The 15929-nt window shown below is 37.2% G+C and overlaps 2 protein-coding genes across 2 annotated transcripts in view; one reads left to right on the plus strand and one right to left on the minus strand.

The window, feature by feature from the left end:
• The window catches only part of LOC105666541 (U-scoloptoxin(05)-Sm1a), a 93298-nt gene extending 77621 nt beyond the window's left edge, over positions 1–15677 (plus strand). The window contains exon 4 of the mRNA XM_048412539.1: positions 6374–15677. Within this exon, the coding sequence (XP_048268496.1) occupies positions 6374–6501 (128 nt within the window). The 3' untranslated portion in view covers positions 6502–15677. The remainder of the gene's footprint in view (positions 1–6373) is intronic.
• LOC100643595 (MICOS complex subunit Mic60) overlaps positions 1–15929 on the minus strand; it is a 115638-nt gene that overhangs the window by 39212 nt on the left and 60497 nt on the right. The window lies entirely within an intron of this gene.

Here is a 15929-nt window from a genome sequence, read left to right on the forward strand (position 1 = left end):
AAAAACGCAAGCTGGAACCAATCAAGACAAATGTGAATAAGAGTCAAGCTAAACTACCAACCAGCCAAGTGACCATCTTCAATAGATCTTCAATACTGGAGACTACGGAAGATTCCATGAATACAACCGAAATGGTAAATAATCTCCATACCCAAAGAATTCCCCCTCCCCCGCCAATATTAATTGACGACGTAATCGACATACAGTCAATGATAAGGACCATTGAAAAAGATATCACCAAAGAGGACTACAAGTTAAAAATTAACAACAACCACGTGAAAATTCTGCCGACCCACCCAGACGCCTATAGAAAGTTAACTAAGTTGCTAAAAACTTTGAATGCAAAATTCCACACATATCAGCTCAAGCAAGAAAGATCATTTCGTGTGGTGCTACGCAACATCCACCATTCAGCCGATCTAGACGAACTAAAGTTTGAAGTGTTAAAGCACGGCCACGAAGTAACTAACATCAGCAACATTAGGCATAGAATCACGAAAAACCCACTATCGCTATTTTACATAGATATAAAACAAAAAAAAAAAAAAAAAAAAAAAAAGAAATCTACAACACCAATCGGCTGATGAACTCTATAGTTAAGATCGAACCACCTCTTGTAAAGAAAGAGATAGTACAATGCAAAAGGTGCCAAAGGTACGGCCACACGCAGAAATACTGCAACCATAATTTTCGATGCGTTAAATGTGCAGGTAGTCACTCCACTGACCAATGCACTAAATCCCCAGAAAGCCCCGCGAAGGAGAGCATCCTGCGAACTACAAAGAATGCTTAGCCTATAAAACACTGCACAATAATAAGTACCCTAAACCCAAACCTAAGGAGATAACTAAACAAGAACCTAGACCCCCAAAATTCACCACCCCATCAATCTCCTAAGCCCAGGCAGCACAAGGAAATATAAACAATTCGAAAACCCACAGTAGACACTCAGAAAATAGTGTTCCCACCCCATACAACACAGGCAACTTCACCAGACTCGAAAAACTAATCGAGAAGCAAACAGAGCAAATGAACAACTTGCTGTCACTACTTACACTCTTCATGGATAAACTAATACGCACAGAAGCAAAATAAAACCAATGCTCTGTGGAACGCCAACGGTCTAGCTCAGCACAAATTTGAACTAGAACTCTTCTTAAAACAACAGCAAATCGACGTAATGCTCATATCTGAAACCCACTTCACCGACAAAAACTACCTCAAAATACACGGCTACAACTTCTACCATACCCAACACCCCAGTGGAAAGGCACACGGTGGCACCGGAATCATCATCAAATCCAGCATTAAGCATTACGAGCTTCCATCATTCCAGAAAGACTACCTTCAAGCCACAAGCGTAGCAATAGAAGACAGCCATGGTACAATCACCACTTCAGCAGTATGCTGCCCTCTCAGACACTCGATTGCTAAAGAGAACTTCGACAGCTTCCTTGACGCCCTAAGCAATAGATTCATATCTGGAGGAGACTATAACGCCAAACATACCCAATGGGGCAGCAGACTTGTCACAGCAAGAGGCAAAAACCTCTTGAAAAGCATAACCACCAACAATCTCAACTACTTCACCACATATGAACCCACATACTGGCCCACTGACACTAACAAAATCCCCAATTTACTTGACTTCTTCATAACCAAAAATATCTCGCCTAGATATGTCCAAATCAACTCCTCGGCTCTCTTCCGACCATTCCCCCGTAATAGCAACAGTTAGTTCAGCAATAATCGAGAACCCACCTAATGGCCTTATTCACAACCAACTCACCAACTGGCAGCTCTTTAGAGAAGTCTTTAATCACTCAACCTCTGCCTCAATTTCACTAAAAACAAAGGAAGATATCGAAACAGTCACAGAATACTTAAACACGAGCATAATAAACGCTATCCGCTCCTCAACACCTAATAAGACTTGTATCAGCAAACGCGAATATCCCCATTACATATTAAACAAAATCACAGAAAAACGAAGACTAAGAAGAGTATGGCAGACCCATAGAACACCGGACGACAAACGCAAACTAAACAACGCAACCAGGAAGTTAACCAAAATCATTAAAAAATACAAAAACGACTGTTTCCAAAAGTATCTCGTCAATTTGTCTCCCTCTGCCGACTGCAACTACTCACTATGGGAGGCTTCCAGGAAACTCACGCGTCCTCCGCAAATAATCCCTCCAATTCGCTGTCCGCAAGGCGGATGGGCACGAAGCCCTAAAGAAAAAGCCAACCTGTCCGCTAAATACCTATTGTGGCGGCACTCGACACTAACTAGTGTCGGACGACGGCAGCGCAGTGGTTAACGCAGGCGGGTTTGTCAGCTACGCTCGTAAAGAGCTTGTACGGTAGAAGACGCGTCACGAGTTCGAATCCTTACCTGGGTATTATTTACAAAAAAAAAGCAGTGGTTAACGTCTTAGGTTGCGAACGTTCGAAACCCGGGTTCGAATCCCGGCGACCGGAGTCCGATTTTACTTCCACGCACCAAAAAACGGAGGAAAAATCAGTAGTACCCCGGCCGCGACATCTACAGCCCCCAGTGACAACTACTCCGGACGAGGCCCAACTACTACAACTATCACACACGTCCAATATAAATATATCACATATACTACACGGCCACCTCACTATCAAACGTCTTTAAACCTCATTCCTCCAATATCGCTCTGGAAATAACAGAATACCTGCGTTCTCCCTTCCAAATTTCTCCCCCTCCCCTCATTAAACCTTTCACTTCTCTAGAGGTTACAGAATTAATCCATCGTCTGAACCCCAAGAAAACACCGGGACATAACCAAATAAGTAATAAAGCAATTAAGGAACTACCCGTAAAAGGGATTGCACTCATTTCTTCAATCTTCAACATAATTCTTCGCCTTGAATACTATCCCAAATTCTGGAAAACGTCACTGATTACGCTCATCCCAAAACCCGGAAAACCAATACACGCAACTAGCTCCTATCGCCCAATTAGTCTTCTACCCACTTTGTCAAAACTATTCGAGAAGTTGCTAACGAATCGACTCCTTCCACTCCTAGAGGATCTGAAAACACTGCCAGATCATCAATTCGGCTTTCGGAAGCAGCATTCCACAATAGAGCAAATCCACCGAATAACACAATATCAACCAAACCCTCGAAAAGAAAAAATACTGCTCAGCGGTATTCCTTGATATTCAACAGGCATTCGACAAAGTATGGCATGAAGGGCTTCTTTACAAACTTAAAAAAGTCCTACCACACACTTACTACTCCATCCTAAAGTCCTACCTAACCAAAAGACAATTCATGGTTAAATACGTAGACGCCATTACCACAACTTTCCCAATAGAAGCGGGCATACCCCATGTTAGTGTCCTCGGACCCCTCCTGTTCTCCATCTATACTGCCGATTTACCAATATCAACAGAAATAACAATATCAAAATTTGCTGACAACACAGCGCTATTAGCGTCCCACGCCAACCCGATAATTGCCTCATCCACTCTCCAACGAGGTGTCAACTCAATGGAAAAGTGGTTCCATAAATGGGGCTTCAAAATTAATGAAAAAATATCCACACATGTAACCTTCACGCTGCGAAAACAAATCTGCCCACAGGTCTCCATTAACAATATAACAGTTCCTATCAAGGACACAGTCAGATACTTGGGCATGACTCTGGACAGAAGATTAACATGGAAATAACATATCGTAGACAAATCTAAACAACTCAGGGACAAACTCAAAAAATTTTATTGGCTCTTTGGCCGTCGCTCCAACCTAAGCACGCAGAACAAAATTACGCTCTAAGACCGTAATAAAACCTGTCTGGACCTACGGAATTCAACTATGGGGAACAGCAAGTAATTCCAACATTGAAATACACCAACGCTTCCAATCGAAAACGCTAAGATCCCTAATAAATGCACCCTGGTATGTTACCAACGAAACAATCCACCGCGACCTCAAGATACCTACAGTCAAAGATGAAATACACAAGTCCAGAAGCAGATATAACGCAAGAGTCAACAACCACCACAACCCATTAGTCACCCAACTACTAGACACGACGGATCAGATCCGCAGACTAAAAAGAAAATACCCTTTAGATTAAGTCCTTAGATCTTACTAGAACCAACAATATAAAACTATTATAAGCCATGTCATTGTATCAGGCCAAACTAAGTTACTGAAAATTCTCAACGAGAATTGATTGTAAATATTCTAATAATAATAATAATAAAAAAAAAACACGTTGTCTGCAGACAGTCTCGATACATCTTTTGTCGACTGTCGGCGAACGATATATGCAGACAGTGTCTGTCAGTGTAGACGACATGTATACAAAAAATGGATAAATTCTCAACGGAGAGGCCGCTAAATCGATTAATCTATCGTTAAAAAGTAGTCCTTTAGAAACAGCTTTCCGGCAACGAAAATGACTCCCTGGGGGCTCGCGAACACGTTTTTATTTTCTGTTATCATTATTATTATTATTGTTCCACGATATTTCAACGACGCGACGTACTTTCAACATTTTAAACCTGGATCATTGTACGTATCATATCGAAGTTGTAATAATTTTCAATCTGTAGAGATTATCATTTATCGCACCAATGACATCACACAGAATAAAAGAAAATGTTCTAACGTGGACACATAAGTAATCGATAAACGAACTTCAAACGAGTCTTAATCAGAATTCACATCGATCGATCGCATCATTGAAAAAAAGCAATGGAAAGCAATAAGAATTAAGAGTCAGACAACTGGAGCAATGGTCTCGAAAAGCATGGAATCGGCTATCGATGGGATAAGTGACATTCTCCCGTCAATATTCCAATAAAATAGAGTGTCGAATGTCTGCCGGGAAAAAGTTAAGGAGATTTGGACATCTTGAACGAACGAGAGAAAAAGAGAAGCACGTCGTTGGAAAAGATTCGAGTAACGCGATAAAGTGTAGATGAGATGCTTTCAAATTGAAAATCCGGCCTACACTTTTGTAAATTTGTAATCGGCCAGTGCGTTAAAATAGTCAAAATGTTAAAACGGAGCGTTCGCGTCGATGCACTCAACCCTCCCGGAAATCCTGTTTCGCCAGATCCTCTGGTCTATCTCTGTGACAACTTTGTTGTCTGGTTAGCTTCAAATATATAGTTTTATTTTCACCCCTTTCGCTACAATTTGTTTTATCCTGTACGTGTATTTTCGACTTTTATCTTAGTTTTTATTTTCAAGTTGGCAGAGGTTTAGTTGCGAAACAACTTTTCCGAATAGACTCTCGTATAATGCCGCGACCCCTCTTCATCCTTCTCATTCATCTACCTTTCACGGAAGAATTTTGACAAATTTTTACGCCACTTTTACTACACTGAATGTCGTCGTCGATTTTTATTCTTGTTTACCAGCTGTGCTGGCGAAACGGCTGCCAGAAACAGTTCTCCCATACTCAGAACGGAAAACAAGGAATTCCTCGAATAGACAAAAAACGTCATTTCAGACTTTCAATACGCTTTTCTTTTCCTCTTCCTATCTTTTATTTCCGTCTATCTTCCGCCCCTTTTTCTTTTTTCTTTTCTTTTCCTTTCTTTTCTCTATAAATTGATATTCGTTGAGCTTTTCTCCACGATTCGATTGGAATAAACGTTAAACAGAAATCCTTTTGTCGATGAACCTTCTTCCTTCTTAACGAGGTCTTCTACCCCTCTTTTGTTTCAATAACTTTTCTCGTCCCTCTGGCCTACTTTTAACAAGTTTCTCATTTGCCTTATTTCTCAATGGTGGAAAGGGGGAGAAAGGTTCTTTCATATTAGAAGAAATTGCCTTATTTTCTGACGATGCGTGAACGCTTTTATTCACGAAACCGCTTCTTCTATTTCTTTCATTACTGTACGCGCCTTTTACGATGGTTCGTGTTTTTGCTTTTTCGAATTTCATTCAATGGGAGCGGATTATTTAAACAATAATAAAAGCAGTGACTTTATTTAGCAACGAACTATATTTCATTGGACTAGACGAACAACTGATTTTATATCATGGTTAATGATATAAATTACATTGTGCTGACAATATATTAATAATATTGTTTACCCTCCCCTCAAATGATAGCTTTTTATATTCTGGAATGTTACTATTCGTAGCAGAACAAAGGAAATTTAGTCTAATTCTTGTAGCAAGCGTTCAAATAATTTCATCTAAAATTCTCAAAAAATATAGTCTAAAATTTTGAATCTAAAATCCGTGTGATGTTCAATATTGCAAGATTTGATCATCGGACAAAATAAACTAATTCGTCGATACTAATTATTATGAAGCTCGATCGCGTGATAATTCTTGGAAGTGGAATAAAGAATAAATCGTACTGTTTCAGAGGCCTGGAGCACGAGGACGTACTGTTGTCAGGAAGACGGTTGCAACTCAGCTCCGTCGTTCGTATCTAGCAGCTGCTTGACGATGCTTGCGATCACTATGGCGGCCTTCCTGATGCTTCGTGGCTAATACGTCGTTTCCGGCGACCAAGAGACCGCGAATGGAAGCAACGGGATCCCTGTAACGCGAGAATCACCGCGCTAACCGATTATCGTCGATTATTGTCCTGGCCCTCTTGCTGACTGGACGCTGACCAATCGATAGTCCTCGCCGATCGATCGGCCCAAAACCTATCACGTTCCTACCCTAATCGATTTTTCTTATCCCCGTTTCCTGTTTCAACTTAAACTTTCAACGCTGATTTTGATTCTGCACGTTGGATAATTTCCTATAATCCTCCCTCGCGAATGCAAAATATTTTCTGCTTCTTAATAGCAACGACTTATTTCTCCTTCTTGTTTTTCTTCTTCTATAAATTGATTTTAATCACGAGATTGGAACAATGATAATCATTTAGGATAATTTTGTTAAATGAATGGAAAATCTTCTCGAAATTCTTCTCGTCCATTTTCTCATCTTTTCTCCCGGAGCAATTTATCTTTTCTTTGTTGAAAGAAATACCTATCGGAGAACTGTATTTGCTAATTGGTTTTACTAGTATAATACACGATTCGAACAAATTCATGTACAAACAACAACAAAATATAAACAACCAAGTGTTATCATTCCTTGTAGTTAAAAATAATTCAAATGTAAGTAGGAACATGATTCTCTTTCTTTCAATTTTTCAGTCTTTGTTTTTTAGAACCATTCGCGAACGACCTTATTTAGCTTAAATTTATTATATTAACCATTTAAAATACTTTTATCTCGTTCTACAAATAAGGCTCATTGCAAAAAAATTCAATTTTCTTTCTTCTCCTAAGAACTCTTACGCGGGTACTCTTCTCCCCGGCCGAAACATTTCTAACATATTCCCAATCTAAATGCATATTTTTATATAAATTAAACGTATATTCTATGTTTTCAAATATTTAGCACCGTAATTATTATTATCGCCGGTGTATATGTTGCGCCTCGTAAATTACTTTATATAATAATTCTGTTGACGCAAGTATTATGTCCTTGCGAAACAAATCGAATATTCATTATCATTGCATCTACACTCTTAGAAGAAGAGCATCATACCGAACTTGTAGTTACCTTATATACTTTTCCATAAATTCTCAACTATCAGTATACTCGAATAAAAATTGACGACAAACCAGGTTGCTAAGATATTCCTTATAAGACAGAAAGTACTCTTATATTATATTTTAAGTGTTCTTACATTTATTTCATGCTCAGAGGAGACAAAGTTAAATTTTAACTTTGATCCATCGATCAAGCCGATTGTACATTATATCACTTTGGAGGAACGGTGTAAATTCGGCTTCGGCTGTTCTTCCTCTTACGCTGATGCTCGCCTCCAAGATTTTCGCTACTGATCCTTCAATTCGATTTATTCCAAAACTTTCCAATCCATCGCTGTGCTTCTTTGACTTCTCGATCGCGGTTGCGTCGCGTCGCCATTGTGAGCGTTGGATTTCTTCAGTCAGGCGTCCGCTCAAACTCGAGTTAAACCAATGAAATGAGATTTTTCAAGACTTTGAACGTGTACTTCGATATCTTATTCGTATTACATACTCGTTTTGATCATTTCTTAGTATCGTGGAATAATTTTTCAACTTCTTAACTGGTCAAACTAAGTTAACTCATCATTTAGATTTACGATTCATGATTAAATATAATTTTTTTATTTATAGAATTTTTATCGTTTAATCAACTAACTGTTATAGGTTTCCTTTGGAGATTAAACAAGCAAATCCCTGTATCGCATAGAAGACTTTTATTTTCGAAATGAACGATATTCAAAAACATATCGATCGAATCTACTGAAAATACAAATTTAAACCTGTTGATAAACCCAGAGCAAAGAATGAACCTAAATCTATAAAAAATAACCTGAAAATATTGAAAATGTTTTTATATACATGTATATGTAAGTATGCATGTACGTATGTATAAATACGTACGTATGTATGTATAAATACATACACGCATGAAATAATACAATAGTCTTAAAAAAGAAGTTGTTTATCACTACCACATTGATATATTGTTTCATTTTTGTTAAACATAAAAAACAAAAATAAATTATACCACGTTTATATTTGCATCGGATAAAGCCACCTTATTAAATTAAATGTTTACATTGTATTTGATTTATCTAAACTCTGCAGATATTCTAATTTATAATTATTCATCGTTCAATTTTTTACTTCGACTTTTAGTAGTTTTTCTTTTTCATCTTATGTCGATTGGGAAGCTAGAAGAGTACGGTAGATTTCTCTGTCGAAAGTGAATTTTACTTGGCATTCTGTATTTAACAAGAACGATGATCTTTTTTTCATTTTCAATGAAAAATTACTCCCTCTCCGTATTCTTTGTTCGCCGCGAAACCTTACTTCTCCGCTTCTCGCCTTAAAAGACTTTTCCCTTGGTTCTCGATAATCAATTTTCGATTTCTTCATTCCCCCAGAATCTTGTTCATTTTACGAATCGGTTTTCCATTTGGCTCCTCAATTTCTTCCATTTACCAAGCCTATTCTTCCACATTTTCCTTTGTAACGCCTGCTTTTTTGTTTCTTCGCTGAACCTTTCCCGATATCCGAAGTATGTTCTTCGAGTCGCTCCTTCCAATCTTCCACGACGTTCATCCGATCCTTTTTGTCAACGAGATAAATCAATAAATAAAATAAAGCAAAACGGAAGGAGGACAAAAATATAAAATAAAACACAAACAAAAGAAATATTAAGCCAAGTATAACCGCGATGACTGTCGATTCCAGTCGAGCAAGGATGGTCACCGTGATCTCGAGGTAAAATATGTCGGACCACAAGAAACTCGTGCCCGTGATCTCGATGGCGAATGAGCGTCAAACGTGAAATCGGAAACAGAAAAGAACACAGCGCGAAGATAAAGGGATTCCCAAAGTGGCTGGTTCGTTCGTGGTCGATCCATCTTTCTATAGATCGTAAGATTTCAGAACGAGAAAAGATCGAGGAAACAACGGGGTAAACAACGGGATGAAAGTTCAAAGAGGAGAAAGATAGGAACTGCGGAAGAAGAAAAATTGAACTCGCGTGAATATACATACAATGTATATTATATAACCTACATACAGACAACAGTTTAACAAGGAACAGTTTAACGAGGATAATAATGATAACGTTATTATTATGGATTATTATTACTATTATTACTATTGATTTATTATTATTATTATCGTGAATTATTATTACTATATTGCTACTAATTATTACTAATTACTACTATTACGATTAACTATTACCATTACTAAAGATTAACGACACTAAACAGGAAACATCACACCGATTATACATAAACTGAATTATGCATATATGTATGTGTGTGTATATATATACACACATATATACATAGTAGAGATAAAGACCGTTAGGCGGCAAAATTGAGTGGAAAGTTTGTCGATTATTACTATATTGTAACTTGTAACCGCTTTAAAGTAGCCTTAATAATTGTAATTAACGAACGCACGCGTGAGGTGTTAAACCAAACTGCGTGTACGTTATTGGTTGGCGAGGGGACAGCGCATTGCACCGTTTCAATTCTCTCTACATTATATCTTACTTTCTTTCTTCCATTCTTCTTTTTCTTTTTTTTTCTTGCTAAATTAAATCTACCAGGAAATCACCTTGTAGAATCGCGTGGGATGTTAAATTCAAGGAATAACTTCTCAATCAACAGTTTCAATTTTTCCACAATTTCATTATTTTCACATTGCTCACAAGGTCTGTCAATTAACAGATCATTCGTGTAACAATGAATCGATTACCAAGAGTAGAGATTTACGAGAGTAGCGATTGTCGCACGAGGTAGTTTCCAGTTCCATTCTACCACCGAAGCACCCGATCACATGCCCAATGCTCTCTTTCTCTCTCTCTCTCTCTCTAGGTTTTACAAACTTAAATCAAATTAAAAAAAGAATAAATTTTCCTTCTCTACCAAGTTCTTTTTTTTTTAATTAAGTGGTAAACCGTCGTCCTCGCGATTTTTTAATAATTTTACAAATTAAGTAAGAAACGAAGAGCCACTAATTTTCAATTGTCATCATTTTTAAAACACGGAATTCGGTCACATGATCGAGATCGAAACGAGCGCATCCGTGCTCTTCTCTCCGCTGACCAGCATCTGAAAATTCCTAAACAGTATGAACGTAGTACTATTCATAGTAGTACTATTAGCCAGTAAGAGTAAGCCAAGCGAGTCACAAAACTGTAGAGGAAATGTAAAAAATCTAAAAAAAAGATCACGTAGCTCGTCAGAAATTTACTAGCGATTACATATCTATTCTTCTGAAATTAAGTCAAGAGACGATTTATCTAAAGTGAGACTTAGCTCGAGTCTAGCGTAAACGATACTTAACGCTTAATCAGTTTCCCGTCATGGATGTCGACCGATCGATTAACGTTGTTATCGTTGGGCGAATGTTTCGAGGTAGATATAGTAACGTGAGACTGTGAGGCGTAAAGTAAATATTTAAATTATTCGATTTCTTTAAGAAGATAACTCAACTAAGTCGATTTATCTAGTCACGGGTTTTTGATGAAACGTTATTTCATTCACAATGAAAAAGTTAAATTAAGTTTGGGTTAGGTACTGCCATTATGTACTGCAATGGAAATTTGTGAATTTGAATAGATAATGGATATAACGTAGACGTAGTATAACATGTACACGACAAAAAGAACTAAAGGTGGAAAAGTTAGCGCAGAATGGAATGGAATTTGAAATAAAAATTTCTCGTCTGGCGAGATCTGAGGTAAAATTATATCAAGGCGCATCAAGAAAAGTGCATGCATATACGATGATGAAAATTGTTTTAATATTTACGTCACGGTATCATGCGATATGGTACAAATGTTAGGAATTTGTCAAACATTGTCACGTCGCAATATTTGTTATTCTTCCGATATTCGCACCATATCCTTCTGCGCAACTATTCTTATATATATATTATAGTTAATTATATACATGCGTGTATATAATTAATATTCTGGTACTTACAATTAGTATAACGAAAGACACGATCACGAATTGAACTTAACAACGACACAATACGAACTACTCGTTGAAGCTTCCACTGTTTAAATCCGATAGCAATAAGGCGCTTCAGGCTTGAAATACGAAAAGCTACACGAGTTATCGATTTGATAATTAATTAAGAAAGATGTTTCGTCAGAGACGCAGGAGAAATCGAGTACGAATATCCTAATTCTATGATATTTTGAAGTACAGAAAGAATGTTCGCATTACGGCCACAATCGTCGTGGATTACCAGTTTAAGCATCGCTTACACTTTATCCATGTATTTTTATAACGCAAAGTGGTGTACGCGTAGATTCACGATCGTTGTGGCTCAAACCTGCATCTTCCACGCGGACATATGATACACGCGTGCATGATAATTGAACTTAACCCTTTCATAGGCGGCGACAATAGGTGAAAATAAATTTTTCTCTTCCTCTATACTGCTAAACCAAACGCGTAAACAGTCGTAGAAAACGGAAAACCAAATTTTAGTATAAATATGAATTTAATAAAATATATTCGCCACAACTGATAATATTTACCGCCATATTATTTATCACCCTTGTTTCTAAGGGATGCTATAAAGGAAAGAGATAAATTGGTTTTACCGAATTAATCGCACATTCTACTTAATATGGTTTATGTCGAAAATATCGTATTAAAATTGTGATTGTACACGTGTGATAATTAATAAGCACTTACTACCCTTATTCGTAAGCAATGGTAGTAAGAAAGAGAGATAAATTAATGAAAACAAATATAAAATATATTTTATTGAATACGATGCTTTGTACTGAAATTGTTGCTTTCTTACAAAAATTAGTAGAGTCGAAGAAAATTGTGTGCCCACGAAAGGGTTAAGAAAAATCAAAAGTAGTAAAAAAAACATAGGTTTTTAATGATCTCTACCTCGAATCATTTCGTATTGTTATACGTATACAATAGAGAAAGGATTGTGAGAAGAAAAGGACAGAATGAGTTATTGAAGAAGAGAAGAAAGAACGAGATCAATGAAATGCTTTCGAACAATAAATTAACGAGTTGCGACGCCATATCACGATAATTCTAGACGACTTCTTTAGCGTGTAAGATTTTACTATATCCAACGAGGGAGTCGTTACACCACTTTGTAACGATAATAAATCTAACATCGTTCCAAGCTCTTAATAAGTTGGCAGAGGTCAACGAGTAGACGAGAATAAAGAACGGAGTAAACGAGAAATTAGAAAAAAAAAACAAGCTTGCGCCTGAAAAGCGTGTCGCACTAACGAAGACCAACGTGCGCACGTCGACACATGATTTTCGGGAAAAAAAGTTGTTTGGGGCTGCGAGTATAGATGTTACGACGTTTCAACGTACAGCAGCGTGACATTTTACATTTGCTTCCAACACTGTTTTGATAGGTACGTTATTAAAGAGGTTCGTGAGAGATAAAAACCGATAAAAAAACATACGTCTAAATAAGACAATTGTCCTTTTTTACTTCCTATTGTTTCGTTTCTTAATTTAAAGAGTATGCGCAAAGAGGAGGGACGAAGGGAAATGCGAGATCAGAGAGTTAAAAAGTTAAGAAGAATTGCGCAAAACTTTATTCGCTCACTTCGGTGAATGAATAAGCTCGTACCGTCGTTTTCTCTTTTTTTCTTCCTGTAATGATTTAGATACTTGGTGGTAAGAGACGAAATAGAGTGTGAGACTAGAAAGCGAAAAGAATTTTATAAAAGTTCATTTGTTCTTTACGGTGAATGATAAATTTTTGCGAGTGTACCAATAATTTGCATTCCGACGATATATTATTTAGCGTGATGTGCGATTTATGTGGTGATGGCTTCGAATGGAAGAATTTTATTCTTGTGTTATTTTTCATTTTATTAATTATCGTAGAAGGATTTAACAGTTTTCGAAGTTTTAAAACGAAAGAGCGAGAGAGTCAAAAGTGGACAAAAGTGGAAAGAGCAAAGTGGTCAAGCTAGCTCATCGAATGGATATATACAGGGTGTTCGGCTGCAGATGTAACAAAATTTAAGGAGTGACTCTTAAAGCTAAAATAAAATGAAAGTCGAGAATAGAAACACTGCGTTTCCGGCTTTGTTTTCTAGTTACGGACAATGAAAAATCAACTGAAATATGCCTGCGCGCGAGCAAATCTCCTTGCACGAATGAAAGTAGGTGATCAGCCTAAACAGCGAGGCGCACAGGGATCCTTAAATCGAAGGATACACGGACAGCAGCTTAGCTCGTACAAGTGAGAGAGACCATTTCTCTGAAAAATCGTAGATTAAACGTTATTAAACTTGCCTACTCGCGTTAAAACCCAATTGACAGCGTATCGAAAATTTTCCATAGAGTAGAAAGGACTAACGTTTCTTCGAATTCTTTGCCTTCGTAAATAAATAACAAGCATAAATATAGTAGCAGGTATAAACGGTGTTTATAAAAATTTCATACATGCACCGCGATCGTCCCGTCCGCGGCTGACCGCACAACAATCGTATCAAGGATAATGATTGTTTTATATTATAGTAAACGTTCAATATATCCTCTGTTTTCTTGCAAATAAGGTACATAAGAAGCACGATACATACAAGACGCACTGTACACATCCCACTGTACATACAGCTGCACACACTACACACTCAAATCACTCGCGTTGCAATGAAATAATACTTGGTATTTCCCTTTTCTATGGAAATACATAGTTTGGTCGATTACAACTGCAGGTTTCCAAACCTCGACGCAAGGAAGGAGGTAGAAGTAGAAGCTCGACCAACCGCACACTTTTCACGAGCTTCCGGTGGACCGCGTACTCCCGGTCGAGATTCTGCCAATTACAAGACCGCATCGAGTCCTTGATTAAATTTCTAGAAACGTTCCACCACTAACACAGAAACGTGTAACTATATGTTAAAAGCGGAGAACTGTGTCGCGGAGGAATCATCCGTTGGGTAGCTGATCTCAATCATTTCAAAGAATATGCTTTTTACAATTACGTAACCTTTATGTAGTCATTGTAGAAATTATGTGGTAGAGTCAAGATAAGATTGGACTTCGTGTAGAAGATCGGGGAATAGAACAGCCGTTCTACTTATGTACATTGTATTTCAGTGATTCAAGTACCAGGGTGCAAGTAGATATTATTATTAGGATTCGGATCGAATAACTAGAAAGTTTCGAACCTTCTAGGACTATTTGCAACAAAAGAAAGAAATAACAAAAGATAAGAACAATACAAGTTTTAAGTAAATTGTGACTAAACGACGCAAATCCGAACTTTTTAATCATTATAGAAGTACTTTGAGAGATACACAGAAATACAGCCAAGTACGATCAAACCACAACCAAGTATGTTGAATATTCAATAAATATGTATACTTTAATCATTTATCAAAGTTATTTAGCCGATATTTTTTAAATGCGTATCCTATATTGAGTAATAAACGTATACATTTATTAAATTGTCTGCTTGTACTCTAGCTTTAACAAAATAAGTCGTTTATTTTCGCTATCGTGCAACAGATTGCCGTCCGTTTTATTATAAATCCCGGTGAAAATTTCATATTGCAACGCACCTTTCTCTGCTCAAACGGTGGCATTATAACGATTACCGAGAGAGAGAGAAATTGAATTGCGACACGTATAGTCCTATAGGACAAGTATGCTATGTCGTAAACGGTGGATTTGCCGAGCACAGACTGAAAACATAGAAAATCAGACTGGATATGTTGCTTGAGATTTTCTATCTGTGGATATTTTATATTCAAAGACTTGTATCAGCACTTGAAAGAGATTCTCAGAGTTTGTTTAAAAACGACTGCATATCTAGTTGCAGTTATTCGAAATTCGACTGTGTTACGTTATTTATTTTAGAATTTGTACGTTCTGTTGTCACAAACGATCTCACAGAGCGTACCGATTCTTTAATAAGTGTCGTCAACGATTACCAGCCCCTGTGGATTAATCAAAACCATGAACATTGACAAAGAATGAGTCCCAAAGGATTCAGAGCAAGAAGATGATTCTATTCTCTACGACATATATGCATATATAGATATGAGGATACACACACATTTTTAGTTTATAGAATCTGTTTTGATAAACGAGTAAATAATAAAGCGACTATTAAGAAACGGAATCGTTTTATCTTTCTACTTGGTAGATAGTTCCAGATATACCAGGTATGTAAATATGTAACCGGAATTTTTGTATAGAAAATACACGTTTATTGTATGAAAATGATTAAAAATATTTTATTCGAAGTATTGCCCAACGCTAGCTATACATTTTTCCTACCTGTTTGGCAATTGGTGGATGCCACGCCAAAAAAACAGTCGCTCTTTTGAGGCAAACCAGTCATCGAGTCATTTTCGTATATTTTCATAAGAAG

Source organism: Bombus terrestris, chromosome 15 (genome assembly GCF_910591885.1).
Source record: "Bombus terrestris chromosome 15, iyBomTerr1.2, whole genome shotgun sequence".
In the NCBI taxonomy this organism is placed as follows: Eukaryota; Metazoa; Arthropoda; class Insecta; order Hymenoptera; family Apidae; genus Bombus; species Bombus terrestris.